Raw genomic sequence first — 17026 nt, 5'->3', positions numbered from 1 at the left:
TTCTGCTGTTATTTCTGCATCTGCTTCTCAAGCACCAGCTATAACAACTGTTCCTTCCAGTCCCACATCTCCAATCCCATTAATTCGGCGGCAGCTTTCACATGATCATGGTGAGTGTTGATTTAATTTTTTTTCTCATGCAACTTGTTCCTTTTACACTCTAGAGAACAGGAGTGAAAATTGTACGCTCTTTATTGCTTGAAATAAATCGCAAAAACATGATTCAGGTTCTTACATACTCAAATTTCCATTTGTTTGTAGAATCCATCCGGCCTAGTGTCCTGGATAGCCAGCCTGCTGCAAAAACTGAGAGATCAAAGTCATATGATGAAGGACTGGATGACTACAGAGAAGAGGGAAAATCGTAAGTTCATGAAAAATATCAGTAAATTTGGAGATCTATTTTTTTTTAAGTGTATAAAATCTCATTTTAACATTTGTTTTTCTCCCAACAGATCCATTAAGCATGTATCTAGCTTAAAGGGGATTAAGGTAGGTATATATGTATATAACAACTCCTAAGAATTACACATACTACTGTGACAAGTTGTATGAATTATACAAATCAATTATACAAAGTGATGTGTTAAGCACAGACATGAAGTTTGTTGGAATTGCCAGTCATCAAATTGTTCTTAATTTTGATTGATTTTGATTTAAATTCATTCTAATGTTTTTCCCCAATTGGTGCTGTAGGCATCGCGTAAGTAAACATGGTCTCTTTTTTCCTAGGCTCATCACGTGGTCCTTGATTTTTCATTTTCCTCAGCTTCTGTAAACAGAGCATATCTATGGCGTGCTTTTGTAAAAACTTACTAATGAGAGTCTAAGACTCCTGCAGTTTCTCAAAGTATTCTTGGGATGTGTAAGGTCACTATTGTTGTATGGAAACTTTAGAAATTGTGTTTTCCTGGGGGATATTCTTAGGGGCTTTTTGCTGAATGAGCTGTCAGCTTTTAAAGAGAGAAACATCTTGAATGTAGGGATTGTAGAGAAATGTATTTAGAAGTACACTTGTGGGGTTCTTTCTGTGATGTTTTCTTTAGGTCCCAGACAGCCAGAAATCTTCAGAAGACTCTGGTTCCCGAAAAGATTCTTCTTCAGAGGTCTTTGGTGATGCCTCCAAGGAAGGATGGCTCCATTTTCGTCAGCTTGTTACAGACAAGGGAAAGGTACCTGTCATGTTTGTTTTCTAACCTAGCACAAATATTAAGCTGGCGGAAACCTAAGATAAGAAACTTAAAGCTTTCCTGTTTTGCTCTTTTTAATTAAAATTTTTGGGATATGAGCATCAATAAGACTGACAAAATTTTAGACCTGTTAGAACATGGACTTCAGTGAATTCCTCAGCTTCTTTTACAGACTGCTTTCTGAACTGTCTTCTGAACTGATAGGATGAGAGGAAATGGCCTCAAGTTGTGCCAGGGGAAGTTTAGATTGGATATTAGGAAAAATGTCTTCACTGAAAGGGTTATCACAAGCTGGAAGAGGCTGCCCAGGGAAGTGGTTGAGTCACCGTCCCTGGAAGTATTTAAAAGACGTGTTTGGGGACATGGTTTAGTGGTGGACTTGGCAGTGTTTATGGCTGGACTCAGTGACCTTAGGGGTCTCTTCCAACCTAAATGATTCTATGATTCTGATTTTACATTTCAAAGCATCTGTGAAGTAAACTCATTTCTAATGACTAATTAAGTAGTAAGAATCAGTTCCTTGACAATTGTAGTTTGAAAAAAGCTGTCATTTTTGTGAATGTTGTGGAGTTGAGTTCAGATTAACCTTCTGCGCAAGTGTAGACTAACACTTAAAGAAAATTGGGAGTCTGGAATTGCAGTTGTGTGTAAATGTGAGTCTGACTTGAATGAAGTTTAAAAGGCATGGGCAAGAGTCCACTAAATATTTTTTCCTATATTTGTATTAATGCCTCTGTGAAATTCTAGTCACATTCTGTTTCTTGGCTACTGTCACATGTGAACACACGCTTAATGGGTGATGAGGGAGGGCAGGCTATTGAGCAATTCACTCCTCTAATGGAGAGCAATTAGTGTACTTTTGTGTAGTATTTCCACAGGTCATTCTTAAGAATGGTATAGGTCAGTGGTTGGTCTTTCTTTTAAAAAAATTCTGGAGGTAGTTTTTTTTAATCCAGAAACATTTGTCATAACAAATAAGCAAACTAACATATCAGTTGATGTTTTTCAGCGAGTTGGTGGGAGCATTCGGCCATGGAAGCAATTATATGTTGTTCTTCGAGGTCATTCACTTTATTTGTACAAGGATAAAAAGGAACAAGTGACACCGTCTGAAGAAGAACAACCTATAAGCATCAATGCTTGTTTGATAGACATCTCATACTGTGAAACCAAGAGGAAAAATGTATTTAGACTCACCACATCAGACTGCGAGTATCTGTTTCAAGCTGAGGACAGAGATAATATGTTAGCATGGATTAAAGCAATACAAGACAACAGCAACTTAAATGATGAGGTAATTGTGTAATATATAATGCAGAAGCCATAGTTCTTGTCTTTTAATTAAAAATTGATTGTATTTTCTTGTAATTAATACTTCAACAAAAGAAATCATTTGCCATTAAACAATAGACCAAAATGTGTACAGGAACATACAGGAAAATGAGCTGAAAGGTAAGGTAACTGAGTAAACAAACTGAGTTTAAAAAAGTCTGACATAATGAGAGCGCAGACTTTTGGAAATAAATTGATGTCGTTGCTGATTTGACTGAAGATACACTTTATATTAAGCTTATCTGTCAAAAATGCCTAGTCTTTTAAAAAAGGTAATAGCAGTATTAGAACCAGTGTGTTCTGTCTTCAGACTTGCATTGCAAAGTGGTGTGTGCAGTAGTACAGTCTGAGTTTCTTGGTAGTTAAAAAGTGAAACTTTGGAGGATGCCTGTTTCTCTCATTAAGTGTTGATGTTTCTATGAATTAAATGTTAATGCTAATTACAAAAGGCAAACATATACTATTGTACATAACATAACAATATCTGTCCCAATATTGTCCTCAGTGCATTTTCATTTCAGTGATGAGCAACAGAGAATATTTTCATGTCTGTGGTCATGCACATCTGCTCAGATTTGAAATATTTTTGCAAAGGAAATGGATTAATAAACATTATTAGACAGATGGATAAAAGCACATTTGAGTTCATGGCTGTTTCAGCTGTATGTGTAGTAGTAATTAGTTATATAAGTACTGTGTGCACATAGGACTGGCTTTTTCAGAGTACTGGGTTGTGTTGACTTGCATGTTTTCTATTTAAACTTACTTTCAGTTTAACAGGATTTAATCAGATTATATTGCTTTGAAAAAAGTCTAAATAGCAGCATTTAATTTGTAATTACTTCCTTGAGATTTCCTCATGGTTTTTAAATGTTCTTTCCTTAGTGTTCCGAAGGACTGCCTGTTAGATTTTTATTTTTTTAACTGTACTGAAATGTTAATTTTTCATATGCTGTCTGTTGATGGGAAGAGTTAATTGTATTCTTAAAGTAAAAAATATTTGTTGTATTTTATAAGATTGTAAAGCAGATACCAATTCATTTTATAGGATACTGGTGTCACTAGTAGAGATCTAATTAGTCGAAGGATTAAGGAATACAGTACAATGATGAGGTAAGTGAATTATATGCTGCCAGTAGTTTTTGTAGACTTCTTCTCTAGCTTCTTTTTACTGAAGGTAATATATCGTGTTTCAGTTCTTCAAGCAGCAAAACAGAGCCGTCTCCCAAAACACCTCGCCAGAGTCTAAGTATCAGACAGACTCTGCTTGGAACTAAAGCAGAACAGAGGACCCAGAGTCCACATTCTCCTAAGGATGAATCTGAAAGGAAGCTTCTCACTAAAGGTCTGTATGTTTTGTGTATTTCTTTAGTTCCTTATAGCCCCAGTGTGAGAGCATTGAGGTGCCTTTCTCGGGTTTTTCGAACTCATGAATATACAGATGCAAACCAGGTATTAACCAGGGTTTTTTTAAGCTGCAGCTATAATCACTCATTTCTTGTAACTACTCTATTTAGATGTTATCTTAGATATACTTCAGGTCTTCTCAGATCCCTGAAGCTTTTTATTCCAGTCCTCTCTCAAAAGGGTTTTGGTTTTTTTTCCTACAGCTCGATGTAGTGCTAACAGTAATAAAATACAGGTGTTACGCTGCTTGTGACCAAAATTTTGCCAAGCTTTGGAAATAATTTTGTATGTAATTCATACTTTTGTCTCCAGCTGACTTAGAAATAACAAGGTAAATTCATGTTTTAAATACTCTGTTAAGAAGCCAAAGTTTTCCACTGAAGTGTTTTAGAAGTAGAGAAGAATGTGGGGTTTTTTTGTCTTAATCTTTAAAATACAGGAGTGAATTTTTTTTCCAGAACAAAATTAATGCCTGCAGAGTTCTAAAAAATTCCGATGAGCTGGCACTGAAAACTTAAATCAGTAACTGAACTCCATGAAATAATGTCACAAGCTACTTTTTTTTTTTCAAAATGTGTAAATGTATGGTATTTCTGATCAGACTGTGCTTGTAAGGATGTTGCTAACAAATTCAGGCAACTGGCTGAGCAATCACTTTTGATCAACTACTTTTGAACAATTCAGTCTTGAATTTAAGCTGTGAGTGAACTCTGTTTTATGTTACCAACAAAAATCCCTTTGCTCCTGCTATGCTACAGATTATGTAAATAAATTGCAGTTGTGAAGTAAATGTCAAATCTGCTGAAAGAATATTTCCAGAAATACTTGAATAAGAAGGAAGTACTATTGTATTAGGCGACTTGCAGTACAGGATAAATGGGAATTGTAATTTGCTACATGAATTGTATAGAGGAGGTAAACAGAGCAACTGAACTTTTTATCTGATTTTTGGATAGATAACTCAACTCTTAAGTGTTGGAGTCCTGTTTGGAATGATTTAGGAGCGACTAAAATCTGGTAATTTTTGAAAGAGTGAGTAGGTCTGCACAGGTGTGAGCATGGCTGTATAGTTTCATACGTATTTTGTGCAGCACTGTTTTCAGTAGAGACTTAATCTTGCTTTCCTAAATGTAGATCTTAATTTTTTTAAAACACAATTTATGTACCTTTGGTCTTAGAATGATGAAATTCCACAGTACCGTTCAGCTACTTGCTTTTCTAAATCTGGGGTGTGAGTATGTTCATATATACCTTTTGAATCACAGAAGAGTAAAAGAAGGTATGTTTAAGACAGACTAATGTGTAGTGAGTTATTGCGGGAAGCCGGGCCAGTAAAAGAGATAAAAATGCGGTAGGTGTCGCTTGATCTTTGCAAATCTGTTACCTATATTCACAGTAGTTTTTGTGACTTAAATGCTCTTATTTTTCTTATTTCCTTGTTTGCATTATACTAACAACGAAAAGATGAGACAAGCCCACCAAAAGACAAGGGGACGTGGAGAAAAGGCATTCCAAGCATTATGAGGAAGACATTTGAAAAGAAGCCATCTGCTGTAGGAACATTTGGTGTTAGACTAGATGACTGCCCCCCAGCTCATACCAACAAAGTATGGAAGGACAATTTTTCTTTCCATTGTGATTTTAAAATAGTTTTTGTATGAATTACTTTAAAATGTATATATAAACTTTCTTTTTCTTCAGTATATTCCACTGATTGTTGATATATGCTGCAAACTGGTTGAAGAAAGAGGTCTTGAGTACACAGGCATTTACAGAGTTCCTGGAAATAATGCTGCCATCTCAAGTATGCAAGAAGAGCTCAACAAAGGAATGACTGACATTGATGTTCATGATGATGTAAGTCTTTGATCACACTATTTCCAAGTTGAACTCCCAAAAACTTCTGGTTGTGTTGTGATTATAGAAATATAAAGCATGTCTGTCCTTCTCTTCTAAATGTGTAGAAATGGCGAGACTTGAATGTGATAAGCAGTTTGCTGAAATCCTTCTTCAGAAAGCTCCCAGAACCCCTTTTTACCAATGGTAAGTTGTTTGTTACGATTTTGTCTTTAGGAATTACTCTTGAACAGTTGTCTTACATCTTTCAGATGATTTGAGAGAAAATCCAGTGAAATTGTCCTAACACTGTAATAAATGCCCTCTTTCTTCCTTAAAGAGCAGGGAGTCATGGTGATCATAGAGCTTAAGAATGAGAGCTGTAAATAGAATTTCTCTGATGGTGATGGAATTATGAATTTGCAAAAAAAACTGAGCAAAATTTGCAATTTTACTATTGCAATATTCTATGAAAGCTGTTTTTTTTTCCCCACTGCCATCTTCTTACGTTAAATACAATATAATGGGCTAATTTATGACTTTCGAAGGTCATTCATATATATTTATATATTACCTGTATTCACGGGGGTGGGAGGGTGGGGCTGGGCAGTGAGGGTGTATATACATAGTATACATACATATAAAAATATATATATATAAACTAATAGATATGATTGATTTCTGCTTTTTTTTAACAGACAAATATGCAGATTTTATAGATGCCAATAGAAAAGAAGATCCTGTTGAACGTCTGAAAACACTGAAGAGACTGGTAAGCTGAAATCAGGTGTGTTGTAGGTGCACTACAAAATTAGCGTTAAATGTTTAACGTTCTGAATAGTGATTGTTTGTTTCAGATTCATGATTTACCTGAGCATCATTATGAAACTCTCAAGTTTCTTTCTGCGCACCTGAAGACAGTAGCAGAGAACTCGGAAAAGAACAAGGTATCAGAAACAAAAGTAGAATGTATTTTGGTTTGTTTCATTCATTAAGTACAGTTTTTGTGCAGGATTATTTCTGTTAAGGTGATAATTTATTATTGTAGATGAAATTAAGACCTTTGCTATGTTGAGAAGATTTTTGGATTAGACTAAGGACTCCTGCAAAATATGCACCTGTTTAGTGTGAATTAGGTTTATTCAAACTGGTATTAATTCTTGTGGGAATAACTGCTTATAGCCTAAATTTGTCCCAAGTCTGTAAATTTCATATAATCCCATCTAGATGCCAATAAAGTGTGCCTGGGCAGGGCACAGGTGAATGTCTGTGGCCTGAATGAACCTGTTGACAGAGGCTGTCACACCAGCTTTGTGTGAACCCTGGCTTCCTGGATGCTTGAGTGATTTTGAAGACTAGGACTTGCTGTAATTACTTAAATGTTTGATGACCCCATAGATGCTGGTTTGACTGGCTTTAAGAAAGAAAATTCATGATGTAAAGGGTGGTAGTTCACCACTGCAGGGTCTTAGTCCACCACTAAGAATAGCTTTTTGTCATTTCTATGGGGTGGGGAAGAGTTAGTTTGCATTAAGTGCTTCTGTGCATGCTATAATCCTATGGTAAATGCAAATAATAGTATCCCCTTTTTTTACCTCTCAGGGAGGGGTAGCTGAATGCAAAGCTGTGCACAATACGGGTGTGCTTATGGATGCTTACCTCAGGGCAGGTAACATGGTGGCTTGTTACTTGGCTACCAATGTGCAGGGTACAGGAAAAAAATTGATGTGATTTATGCTATATAGAGGAACCTATGGCCAATCTTAACTCACTTAAAAGATCAGAAAATTACTCCGTTCAAATGAATATGGTAGGTTCCAACATCGGTTCTGCAAATAATACCTTGTAATTAAATATGGAAAAAAAAAGTGTGTGTATATAAAAAACATTTTACAAATTATAACCTTTAGTGGAATTATAGCTGACATTATAAGGAAATGATAGTAAATGTCATTTTTAAGGGCAATGCCTAAAGTAAACCTTTATTTATCATTTCACAGTTTCGGTGTGCTCTATAAATGTTGTTTAAATAATGTTAATGTTATAGAACATATAAGGCTAGATGAGTGAGGTGATACTATAATTGTATGACTTGTCAAAGGCCACAGTTCAAGTCAAAGTGAGCATTAGGGGCTTGTGTCATTATGTTTGCAACTTCCTTCTCGTAAGCACAAGGACTTTGCCTCCTATATATTACTGGTCTATTCTATGTCACAACAGTAAACTATAAGTCAGCGAAGTAAGCAAAAATAGAAGGTAAGTATTCTGCTGCTGCTTTCTTGGAATTATTTGTCAGAGATGTAACATTAAAGTAAATTAAGTGGATGATTAATGTTGTGACATGATCAGATAACTCTGAGTCTGTCTCATGAATAGATGTGTTGGGTCTATGATGTTCATTGCTGCCACCTCCTCCAAAGTAGTTGCAAATTGAATGAGCTCTTTGTAAGCAAACATAATACAGTATTTGATTACCAGCTTAATTTTTTCATGTGTCATGTAAACATTTTCAGGGAAAAAAAGAGAACTACCAATGCCTTTTTGTAAAAAAAAAAAAAAAAAAAAAAGTTAAAACGTCAGTGTTTCTAAACAAAAAAAAGTCTTTATGGGAAGAAAAAAAATCCCCCTGAAAGTGTAAAGAATGTATCTGAGTTCCTGAGTTTTCTGTGCTTGTGGAGCTATTTACCTGCAATGGGTTAAGGAAGGTTGAATTCTGAACTGCAGAAATGTTGGATGCATTTATTGTAGCTGTGTATAGGAGAGTTTTCATGTAGTGTAACATCCTATCTGAGTCAGTAATGTGTTTTTAAAAACCTTTTCTTTGTTTAAAATGGTTCTCAGATATTAATAGTGTTATATTAATGTACTTAGCCCATGTATTTTCTCATTATAAATGCATGATGTGGAAATATTTCATTTCTTAGATGGAGCCAAGAAACCTGGCAATAGTATTTGGTCCAACACTCGTGAGGACATCTGATGATAACATGACACACATGGTTACGCACATGCCAGACCAATATAAAATTGTAGAAACACTCATCCAAAAAGTAAGTGGATGCATTTCATTATTTAAAAAATAAGATCATACACAGATCAACCAGCTTTTCTCTTATTGGTCCAGTTTGGGTCTGGTATTTATCCTTCAAATTCCAGGATATCGTTTTTAGTAATGTCCATGTTTGATTGTCCCACATTTGGGTTTTGTGTTTCCTGTGGGGTTTTCACCTTTTTTATTTTAAATTGTAGCATGACTGGTTTTTCACAGAAGATGATGCTGAAGAACCTCTTGTAAGTATTGTGTCATAAATATTTGTGTTCTAATTATATTAGTTTAGAATCTGCTTCTGCTGCCTCTAGAATGTCTATATATTTCTTATTACATCACTGTATGGTTTGCTCTTCAGAAGCACCTTTTTAGCTCTCCAGTCCTTGCAGTAATGAATTAAAAAAAAAAAAAAGCCATGCATTTGTTTTAAAAGCATAAAGCAAAATGGGAAAATAAGAACACGAGGAAAGCGTGTCCTTAGGTGAATAATGCAATTTTCTAAATGCTGTTGAATCATAATGAACTATTTGTGAAACGATGATGAGATCTTTGTTTATTAACTATAGACAACAGTTCAGGAGGAAAACACTGTAGAATCTCAGCCAGTGCCAAACATAGATCATTTACTCACCAACATTGGAAGAACGGGAGTATCTCCTGGAGACGTATCAGGTAACTCTTGCCCGGACAGTGTTAGTCCGTAGGCTAGAATAACCTACTCTGTGAACTCACTGTAACTCTCTCTTCCTATTTTCTTTTACTAATAAACTGTTTTTCTCTTTTGCAAAAGATCATTAACACTTCTTAAAGACTTGAATTGTTGATAATCATGCATGATATAATTTGGAAAACTTTGTTGTCGAACAGAAATATAATCATTAAAAGATGAGGCGTGCACATACTATTTTATTTATTCACAGTAATCCATGCAATCATCATCGTGAGGTGAAGCAGATACGCTGCTGTAAAGTGGTTTGTTGTGATGGCAGAAAGACTGATCTTCAGTGGTGTTCTAATATTGCTCCTTCCCAACGTTAGGAATGCAAAAAATTGAGTTATGTTTTCTTGTCAAGTGATGGACACTTTAAGTATGTTGCAGTATGTCTATACTAAAGCTGATTTCCTTCTGTGTTTATAAATGCCATCCTCTTTTGTGGCTAAGGACAAGCATTGCAGGCTCTTTTTTGGTGACTTTTTCCCCCCTCCCTTCACTATACTATTGCACTAACCCAGCATGTTGTATCCCACAAATGTTATCCCTTCGTCTCTAGCTTTTGTTTCAGTTTTCAAAGGGTTGTTCAGCACTTACTGAAACAGTCACTTTATACTGATGTTGTAACAGGCGAAGTGGGAGGAGTCTATCACACGGTGATGTCATTAGTGGATTCTGTGATGTCACTGATGGACAGCTGGAACTGTAGGAAGAAGGAGGACTGTTGCCCACACTGTAGCTGCCTTGTCTGCAGAAACCCCCGTTTCTTGTAAATGGAAAAAAAAAGTTGATCTGTGCTGTAAATTTTCTTTTAAGAGTATTTTAAACAGATCAATGCTACTTTTTAAAAGTTTTTCTGCTGTTTCTTGTTATCTCTGAAGCAGACCCTGAGGAGGAATAGCATGGTACGGTCTACCAGTCTTTCTAGTCATAAAGCATTAGCCATGTGTCAAAAAGGGGTGTGGCAGGGGGCTCAGCTCTTTCTTCCTAGGGACAAAGTCCCTAAAGCTGGAACACATCCAAGTTCATATTTTTTAGTCATTGTGCTAGCCCCTTCCTACCCCCTTTATAATTGTATAATCTTGGGTTTTGCGAGACAGTAAAACTATGGTGTCCATTTTTCATTTCATAATAGCGCTTGTTATAGGGAAGTACAAAACTGGTAGCTGCTGAAATCTAGCCGATTTAAAAATAAAATTTTATCTATACGTAGTCAGAGGTGGAGAGAGATGTATAATTGGGGTTTTACACACAAAATATGAATTAATTCCTTTAAAACCTCACAAAAAGAATATGACTACATGAACCATGATTTGTACCTAGGGCAGCCAACAGTACTAAGACATTCAATTTTGCTTTGTGTATCCTGAATCTCAGGAGAGTACACAGTACGATCCTGAAAAGGTCTCTCAGCTGCGGTTTTGCAGGGGCTGTATAATTAAAACATCGAATAAACATTAGTATTTCTGTTTTTTATTTAGAAGAACAGGGCTCCTTTGCCATTCCTATCATTGAGCTGGTTCTGCCTACAATTCACAGCATCCTTTCATGGCGGTGGCTTTCTGTGGTGCAGCTTGCATCTTTGTGAGCTCTGACTATTCACTCTGTTCTGGTTTTTATTTGCTTCACATTTTGTTCTGTGCTTGTCTTTTTCCATAAGTCCAGCATTGTCTGTAGCAACAACGAAAAAATTGCACAGAACTGAGCAGAATTGTTTTGTTTTTTTTTTTTAATTTTTCCACAGATTCAGCTACTAGTGACTCAGCAAAATCTAAGGTAAATCTTTTTGTGAAATGATGTAGTTATAAGCTTCTGAAATCTGTTAGATATTTGCTTGCTTTATTAAAATGCTTATATGCAGATGTACTATAGAGCGTATGTAGAATTTTTTGAATAAGTGGTAATATTGTTTTCTCATCAAATCATTTTAAAGTGTTACACTGGAAAAGTATCACTTGTTTGCAGTTAGCTGCATCTGCCAAAGCAGTCAGCTGCACACATAAACAGCTTTGTTCCAAACTCTTGTAATGGTGAGCGCTTACCTCCTTTTTGCACCTCATTTAGTAGAGGTAAATGTATATAGTACCCTGTTATTATTGGCATACTACTTACTCCCAGACAGTATTTGTGTTTCCCTAAAGCATGCATAGAATTTAGCCTTTTATTCCTCAGAAGGTAGTAGCTTCTCCTCTTATAGGAAGCCAAAGGTTGTGGTTAAAGGCTGCTATGCAAAATCTCCCTAGGAAGTATTGCTGTGCTTGGGAGGACAGCCTAGTAGATACGGGGAATAAGACTGGAATGTGGGTGATTGTTCTGTCCTCAATTTAACGCCAAAGTTCTCATCTGACCCATGGACAAATCTTTCAGTCTCTTAGGCTGTCGTTCAATAGTTGCTAGCACTGGGTGATATGGCAGCATGCAGCTGACCTCAGTCAGCTGTGAGTGCACGATACAGCTTTATGCTGGTGTGCATTCTAGTGTATCACCGATGCCCCCCTTTGAGCTGAGAAAACAGGACTTAATGCATGCTCCTCATTCATTGTTGAGATGCCAGCCCAGCTGCTTTGTGAGGATGTTTCGTGGCTCAGTCACTGCCTCAAAAGAGCCCAACTTCCAGGACACCATGTCACATTGCCTGTGCCAGGACAGTGTGCTGTTTGCAGGTTGCCTCTTGCTGACCACCACCTGCGAGCAGCACAGAGCAACAGCGTCAGTCAGGCCACGGTCTTGGGCCTGCGAGCAGCAGTGCGGGATGCGTGCAGATTGCCTGGGCCAGGAGCCTGCTTACTGCTCAGCCAGCCCTGCTTGCAGCAAGACATGTTCCAAGTGGACCTCCAGCTGGCTGCATTGCTTGATATCCTTCTTGGTGAGAAGGGCATGTATCTGTTCCCAACCCATAGAAAAAATGGGCAGAGCTCACCCATCCTTATGGGGACAGTAGCTAATGCAAGAGTGCCATTTGAGTAGTGAGAAGAATTGCTGTGGTCACTTGGAAAATGGTAGGCCCCAACACCCAGTGGTTCATTGCCAGTCAGTTTTGGATTGGCGTTTGTCTGCCAGCACAACGATTCAGAGCTGTCACCTGCTGTCCAGAAGGTTCTTTGTCCATGCTGCCCGTAGGCAGTGATTGTGCAGGAGGCCAGGCAGTCACTGTAGGTAGTCATTGTGCAGGCTTCTCAGATGCTTGTTTCCCCGGGAGCTCTCAGCAAGACTTAATGCGTGTCTTCTGCCTACCCTGTCCTGATCTCTGAGCTCTGCATCAAGAACATGGGATGTTCTCTGTCATGAACCCCCTCCCAGCAGGAGGTTCTGGATGACCATGAATATTTTTGTTACTGGGAGTTGAGTAGAAGTTTCTCCCAACTCCTCCCTGTCCATGTTCACTTAAACAAATCAGTGCACCTTCACTGAGGCTGTCATGGTCAATGTAGCCACTGTATTATTGTATGGCTGTTTGACCTTGGCTTGTGAAGTCATACAGTAGCAGTTTTCACCACTGCCAGCACCTCTTTAATTTCTGAGGAGATAGTGAATAGGAATGAAATTTGCACCAAGAAGAAGTTGTTTGAGGAAAAATATTAAATGCACTGTATCTGTTCAGTGCTTTGCTTTGTATGGTCAGTGCATTTATGCTACAGTAGTAGGCATCCTGTGACAGTTCACTGTCATGTGGGGGCTGTGATTCTGTGCTTATGGAGCAGAGAAGTATCTTGTTGGATGACAGCTGAGTAGTTAGATGATGACTAGTGTGCATTAGTTTCCCCTTTGTCCTTAAGCTTATTCTCTTATCTAGGTATCTGGAATCACTAGATGGTCCTTTCAATAATGATGTCCCAGCTTTTTTGTTAAAACTCTTACCATGGTAATAGCTCTTCCCCCAACTTTTCCTCTCCCTCTCTGAAGTGCTGCATAGTAACAAATGATTGGGATTTCAAAGACTTTGAGCATAGCCCATCACTGCTGGTCTGCTTCCCTCAGGTCAGAGAGGCAGGCTAGACATCTGAACATGGACTTAAGATCAGGTAGCTGACACCTAAGCTGCTGTTGTTGAGCCCTAGACAGATGTCAAATTTCAGTCCCACTATATTAAAGGCCTCTGATGTGAGCAACTGCCCTTTTCAGTAGGTATCGTTGCTGTGTTCTTGAAGTCTGCAGTGTGCAAACTGCACTGGTCAGCAGTCAAAGACAGAGTGGTACCTGCTGAAAACCTCCCGCTTCTTTAAAAGGTGGCAGTGGGGCAGTAAGCAGGAAAGGTACGGAGCTTTGAGGTGGCTAGGTGGTAATGTCAGTGTAGTTGAAAAATGCTCTTTAATTTTATAAAATGGAGTAATTGGGCTTGTCCCATTTTTGCTTATGTGCAGTTCTAAAGGCAGATTCCTCAACAGGTGGGAAGAAGTTTATTTCTGTTAATTTCCTATACTTGCACCTAAATCAGGGTTTTGTATAGCTTTCATTGTATTGGTACTATTGAATTGATATGGTTCAAAAACTCAGACAGCCTGAAAGGTGAAAGATCAACTGAAAAACAGTTTGAGAAATTAGCCTTTCCACACAGGTAAGACACCTTGAAAGGACGGAGTGAAACCACACTCTTGGGACCTCATCTGTGAAGCAGTTTCTGTTGCAAACCAATCTTGAAAAGGTGGTCTTGCTGTAATGGAGCCTGCTTTATTAGTCGATCAAAAACTGAATAGCTGTATATACAAACTAGTCTTTGTCAAGTTAAAAGGATTCAGATGAAAAGTGGAATTCTCAGGATGAAAATTGACTTCTTGGGCAATGTCATGTAGACTACAGAAAGAGCATGGAAATATTTCCTGAATAAAGATAGGCTTTCTGCTCTGAAGCTTGGGATATGTTTTTAAAAAGTCTCAGGCTAACGAATGTTTCTTCGTGATTTCTAATCATGCCCTCTCCCTTTTTTTTTTAACAGGGTTCTTGGGGTTCTGGAAAGGATCAGTATAGCAAGGAACTGCTTGTGTCCTCCATTTTTGCAGCAGCTAGTCGCAAGCGGAAAAAAACAAAAGAGAAACCACAACCAAGCAGCTCAGAGGATGAGTTGGATAATGTGTTTTTCAAGAAGGAGCTTGCAGAACAATCTCGTGGTGACACAACAAAAGAGGACATAGCTAAAGGGGAATATGAAAGAGAGAGAGACATAGGGAGAAAACAGAGGATGTTTGTCCTGAAGGAAAAAGAGAGCAGCAGTAAAAAAGATGTGAATGTTGTAAAGGATGAAAAGAAGACATTAAAGAAAGAAAGTATCCTGTCAGAGGAACCTTCACTGCCTTACCATGACAAATGTACAAAATCACCAAATCTCAGCTGTCTGCAAACCATGCAGAAGAATAACCCAAAAATGCCTATTTCACAGTCTTCTTCCCAGGTTGAGGAGGCAGTGTCTGACTCCGGCACTATGCTTAGCACTTCTTCCCAGGCTTCCCAGCACAGATACTCATGCAAAAAAGTAGCCAGCCCTGAAATTAAACACAATGAGTTTTTAGCAGCTGATGTCAGTTCCATCACCTCAGATTATTCAACTACTTCATCTACTATATATCTAACTGGCTTAGATGCCAGTATGCTGAGCCCTGAGGTGCAGTCGGTGACAGAAAGCAAGGGAGAAGATGCTGATGATGAAAGAAGTGAATTGATCAGTGAAGGGCGTCCTATGGAGACAGACAGTGAAAGCGACTTCCCTGTCTTTGCCACCAGTGCTGCTGCTGAAAGGCTGTCCAAGGGGAAAGTTTCAGAAGTGGTAAAGACCGGTCGGAGGAACTCTGAAGAAAGCGAAGTAAGTTGTACTGAGGGAAGTTCAACACCAAAGTTAGAGAGTCGCAGACTTTTTAGCTCACACAAACTTATTGAATGTGATACACTGTCTAGGAGAAAGTCTGCACGGCACAAAACGGACAGTGAGGGTTCAGGGGATGCGAAAAGTGAGAAGGACTTGCCTACTGTGACCAAAATGTTTGACATAATGAAAAAAGGAAGATCGACAAGCAGTTTAGCTACATCAGCCAGAAGTGAGGCTGACAAACAAGAACCTACCTGGAGACTTAAAATTACAGATAGGTTAAAGCTGCGACTCAAATCATCTGCGGATGACATGTTCGGAGTTGGGAATCAAAAAGCTAACTCTGCAGAGACTGCAAAGAGAAAAAATATCAGGCGAAGGCATACGCTTGGAGGACAGAGGGATTTTGCTGAAATAAGTGTCCTGAATGCTTGGAAAGCTCAAGAGCCGAGTCAAAGTAGAGAGAGAGAATCTGATCTTTCAGCAGTGAATCGGTTGAAGCCAAAATGTCCAGCGCAGGACCTCTCGATCTCAGACTGGCTTGCACGAGAACGTTTACGCACTAGCACAACTGACCTTAATACGGGTGAAACTGGAAAGCCCAGACTTGAGAACACTAGTTTAGCAGATGTATCAAAGGTAGATCTGCCTTCATCTGCAGAGATGCAGGCAGATGAAGGCAGTTCTTCCAGCAGCTTGACTTTAGTTAATAGAACACCACCTTTGGGACCATTTCAGCCACCAGACCAGGTAAATGGTGAAAATTACCAGAATATGAACAAAAACAACTTCAGCCCAGCAGTTGATGCCCATCCTCACAAACTGTCTGGGACCCAAGTGGTTAGATCTCGATTCTACCAGTATCTTTGAAATGGGGAGGTACATCCACTACAGCAATTCATTAACTTGCTGTTACACTTCCCAGTAACTGTGTGTATGTGTGTGTGTGTACATATATATATATATATTTTCCTGTACTGTTGTTGTTATGCAGCCTTCATTTGGGCTGGTTTCATCAATATGCTCTGTGGAACGTCTTCACAGCGCATTACCACAGCCAGAAGAACACTAAAGTTAAAGTATATATATATATTTTAAGAAAAAGTATATTTGATGGCTGCATACAAATGTTGAACAAAGCATCTGATGCAACATGCTGTGTAGTGTATACATGGTTTCCTGACTGAGAGTTGGCCTGACATTAGTATGCAGAAAAATTGTTCTTTTGGTTTAGTCACTAACAAGTGCCTCATCATAAATTCATTTGGTTTGTTAGGGTGCCATATTGTTAAATTAGAGAAACTTATTACAAACAAATGAATGCATTTTACTGTTAACGAGTTTCATTACATTTTACAAATGTTAACACAGGTGGCTACAGAGCTTCCATTCCTTAGGCATTCCAGTAAATATTGGAGTTTTATATTTCCGATTTTAATACAGATTTTGAGTTTTATGTGACTTGAATTTTTAATCTTTCTGTAAAATAAGTAACTTAAATGTACATATTACATGTGTATCTTTTCTTCAGATACCAGATTTGATATAAATGTTGTAACATAGGCGTGTAGATAGTGGATACTGGATGGAACTGGTTTCTTTTATTGAGAATATAATTCTGCATGAAGACCTAATGAATCCAAACCTGTATCATGCCTGTGTGCATACCCACTTAAACACTGGAAATAAAATTGTTTTGGTGA

The 17026-nt window shown here is 38.1% G+C and overlaps 1 protein-coding gene across 1 annotated transcript in view; it reads left to right on the top strand.

Moving 5' to 3' along the window:
- The window catches only part of ARHGAP21 (Rho GTPase activating protein 21), a 75664-nt gene extending 58638 nt beyond the window's left edge, over positions 1 to 17026 (top strand). Inside the window, exons 7-23 of the mRNA XM_009330570.1 lie at positions 1 to 110; positions 262 to 364; positions 456 to 492; positions 1047 to 1172; positions 2200 to 2484; positions 3571 to 3635; positions 3719 to 3867; positions 5394 to 5536; positions 5631 to 5786; positions 5894 to 5972; positions 6464 to 6537; positions 6623 to 6712; positions 8690 to 8815; positions 9015 to 9056; positions 9381 to 9486; positions 11271 to 11302; positions 14460 to 17026. The exon at positions 1 to 110 is cut by the window's left edge and continues 55 nt beyond it. Coding sequence (XP_009328845.1) covers positions 1 to 110; positions 262 to 364; positions 456 to 492; positions 1047 to 1172; positions 2200 to 2484; positions 3571 to 3635; positions 3719 to 3867; positions 5394 to 5536; positions 5631 to 5786; positions 5894 to 5972; positions 6464 to 6537; positions 6623 to 6712; positions 8690 to 8815; positions 9015 to 9056; positions 9381 to 9486; positions 11271 to 11302; positions 14460 to 16193 — 3457 coding nt within the window. The 3' untranslated portion in view covers positions 16194 to 17026. The remainder of the gene's footprint in view (positions 111 to 261; positions 365 to 455; positions 493 to 1046; positions 1173 to 2199; positions 2485 to 3570; positions 3636 to 3718; positions 3868 to 5393; positions 5537 to 5630; positions 5787 to 5893; positions 5973 to 6463; positions 6538 to 6622; positions 6713 to 8689; positions 8816 to 9014; positions 9057 to 9380; positions 9487 to 11270; positions 11303 to 14459) is intronic.

Source organism: Pygoscelis adeliae, unplaced genomic scaffold (genome assembly GCF_000699105.1).
Source record: "Pygoscelis adeliae isolate BGI_AS28 unplaced genomic scaffold, ASM69910v1 Scaffold27, whole genome shotgun sequence".
NCBI lineage: Eukaryota > Metazoa > Chordata > Aves > Sphenisciformes > Spheniscidae > Pygoscelis > Pygoscelis adeliae.
This window is presented reverse-complemented; position numbering and strand designations above follow the sequence as displayed.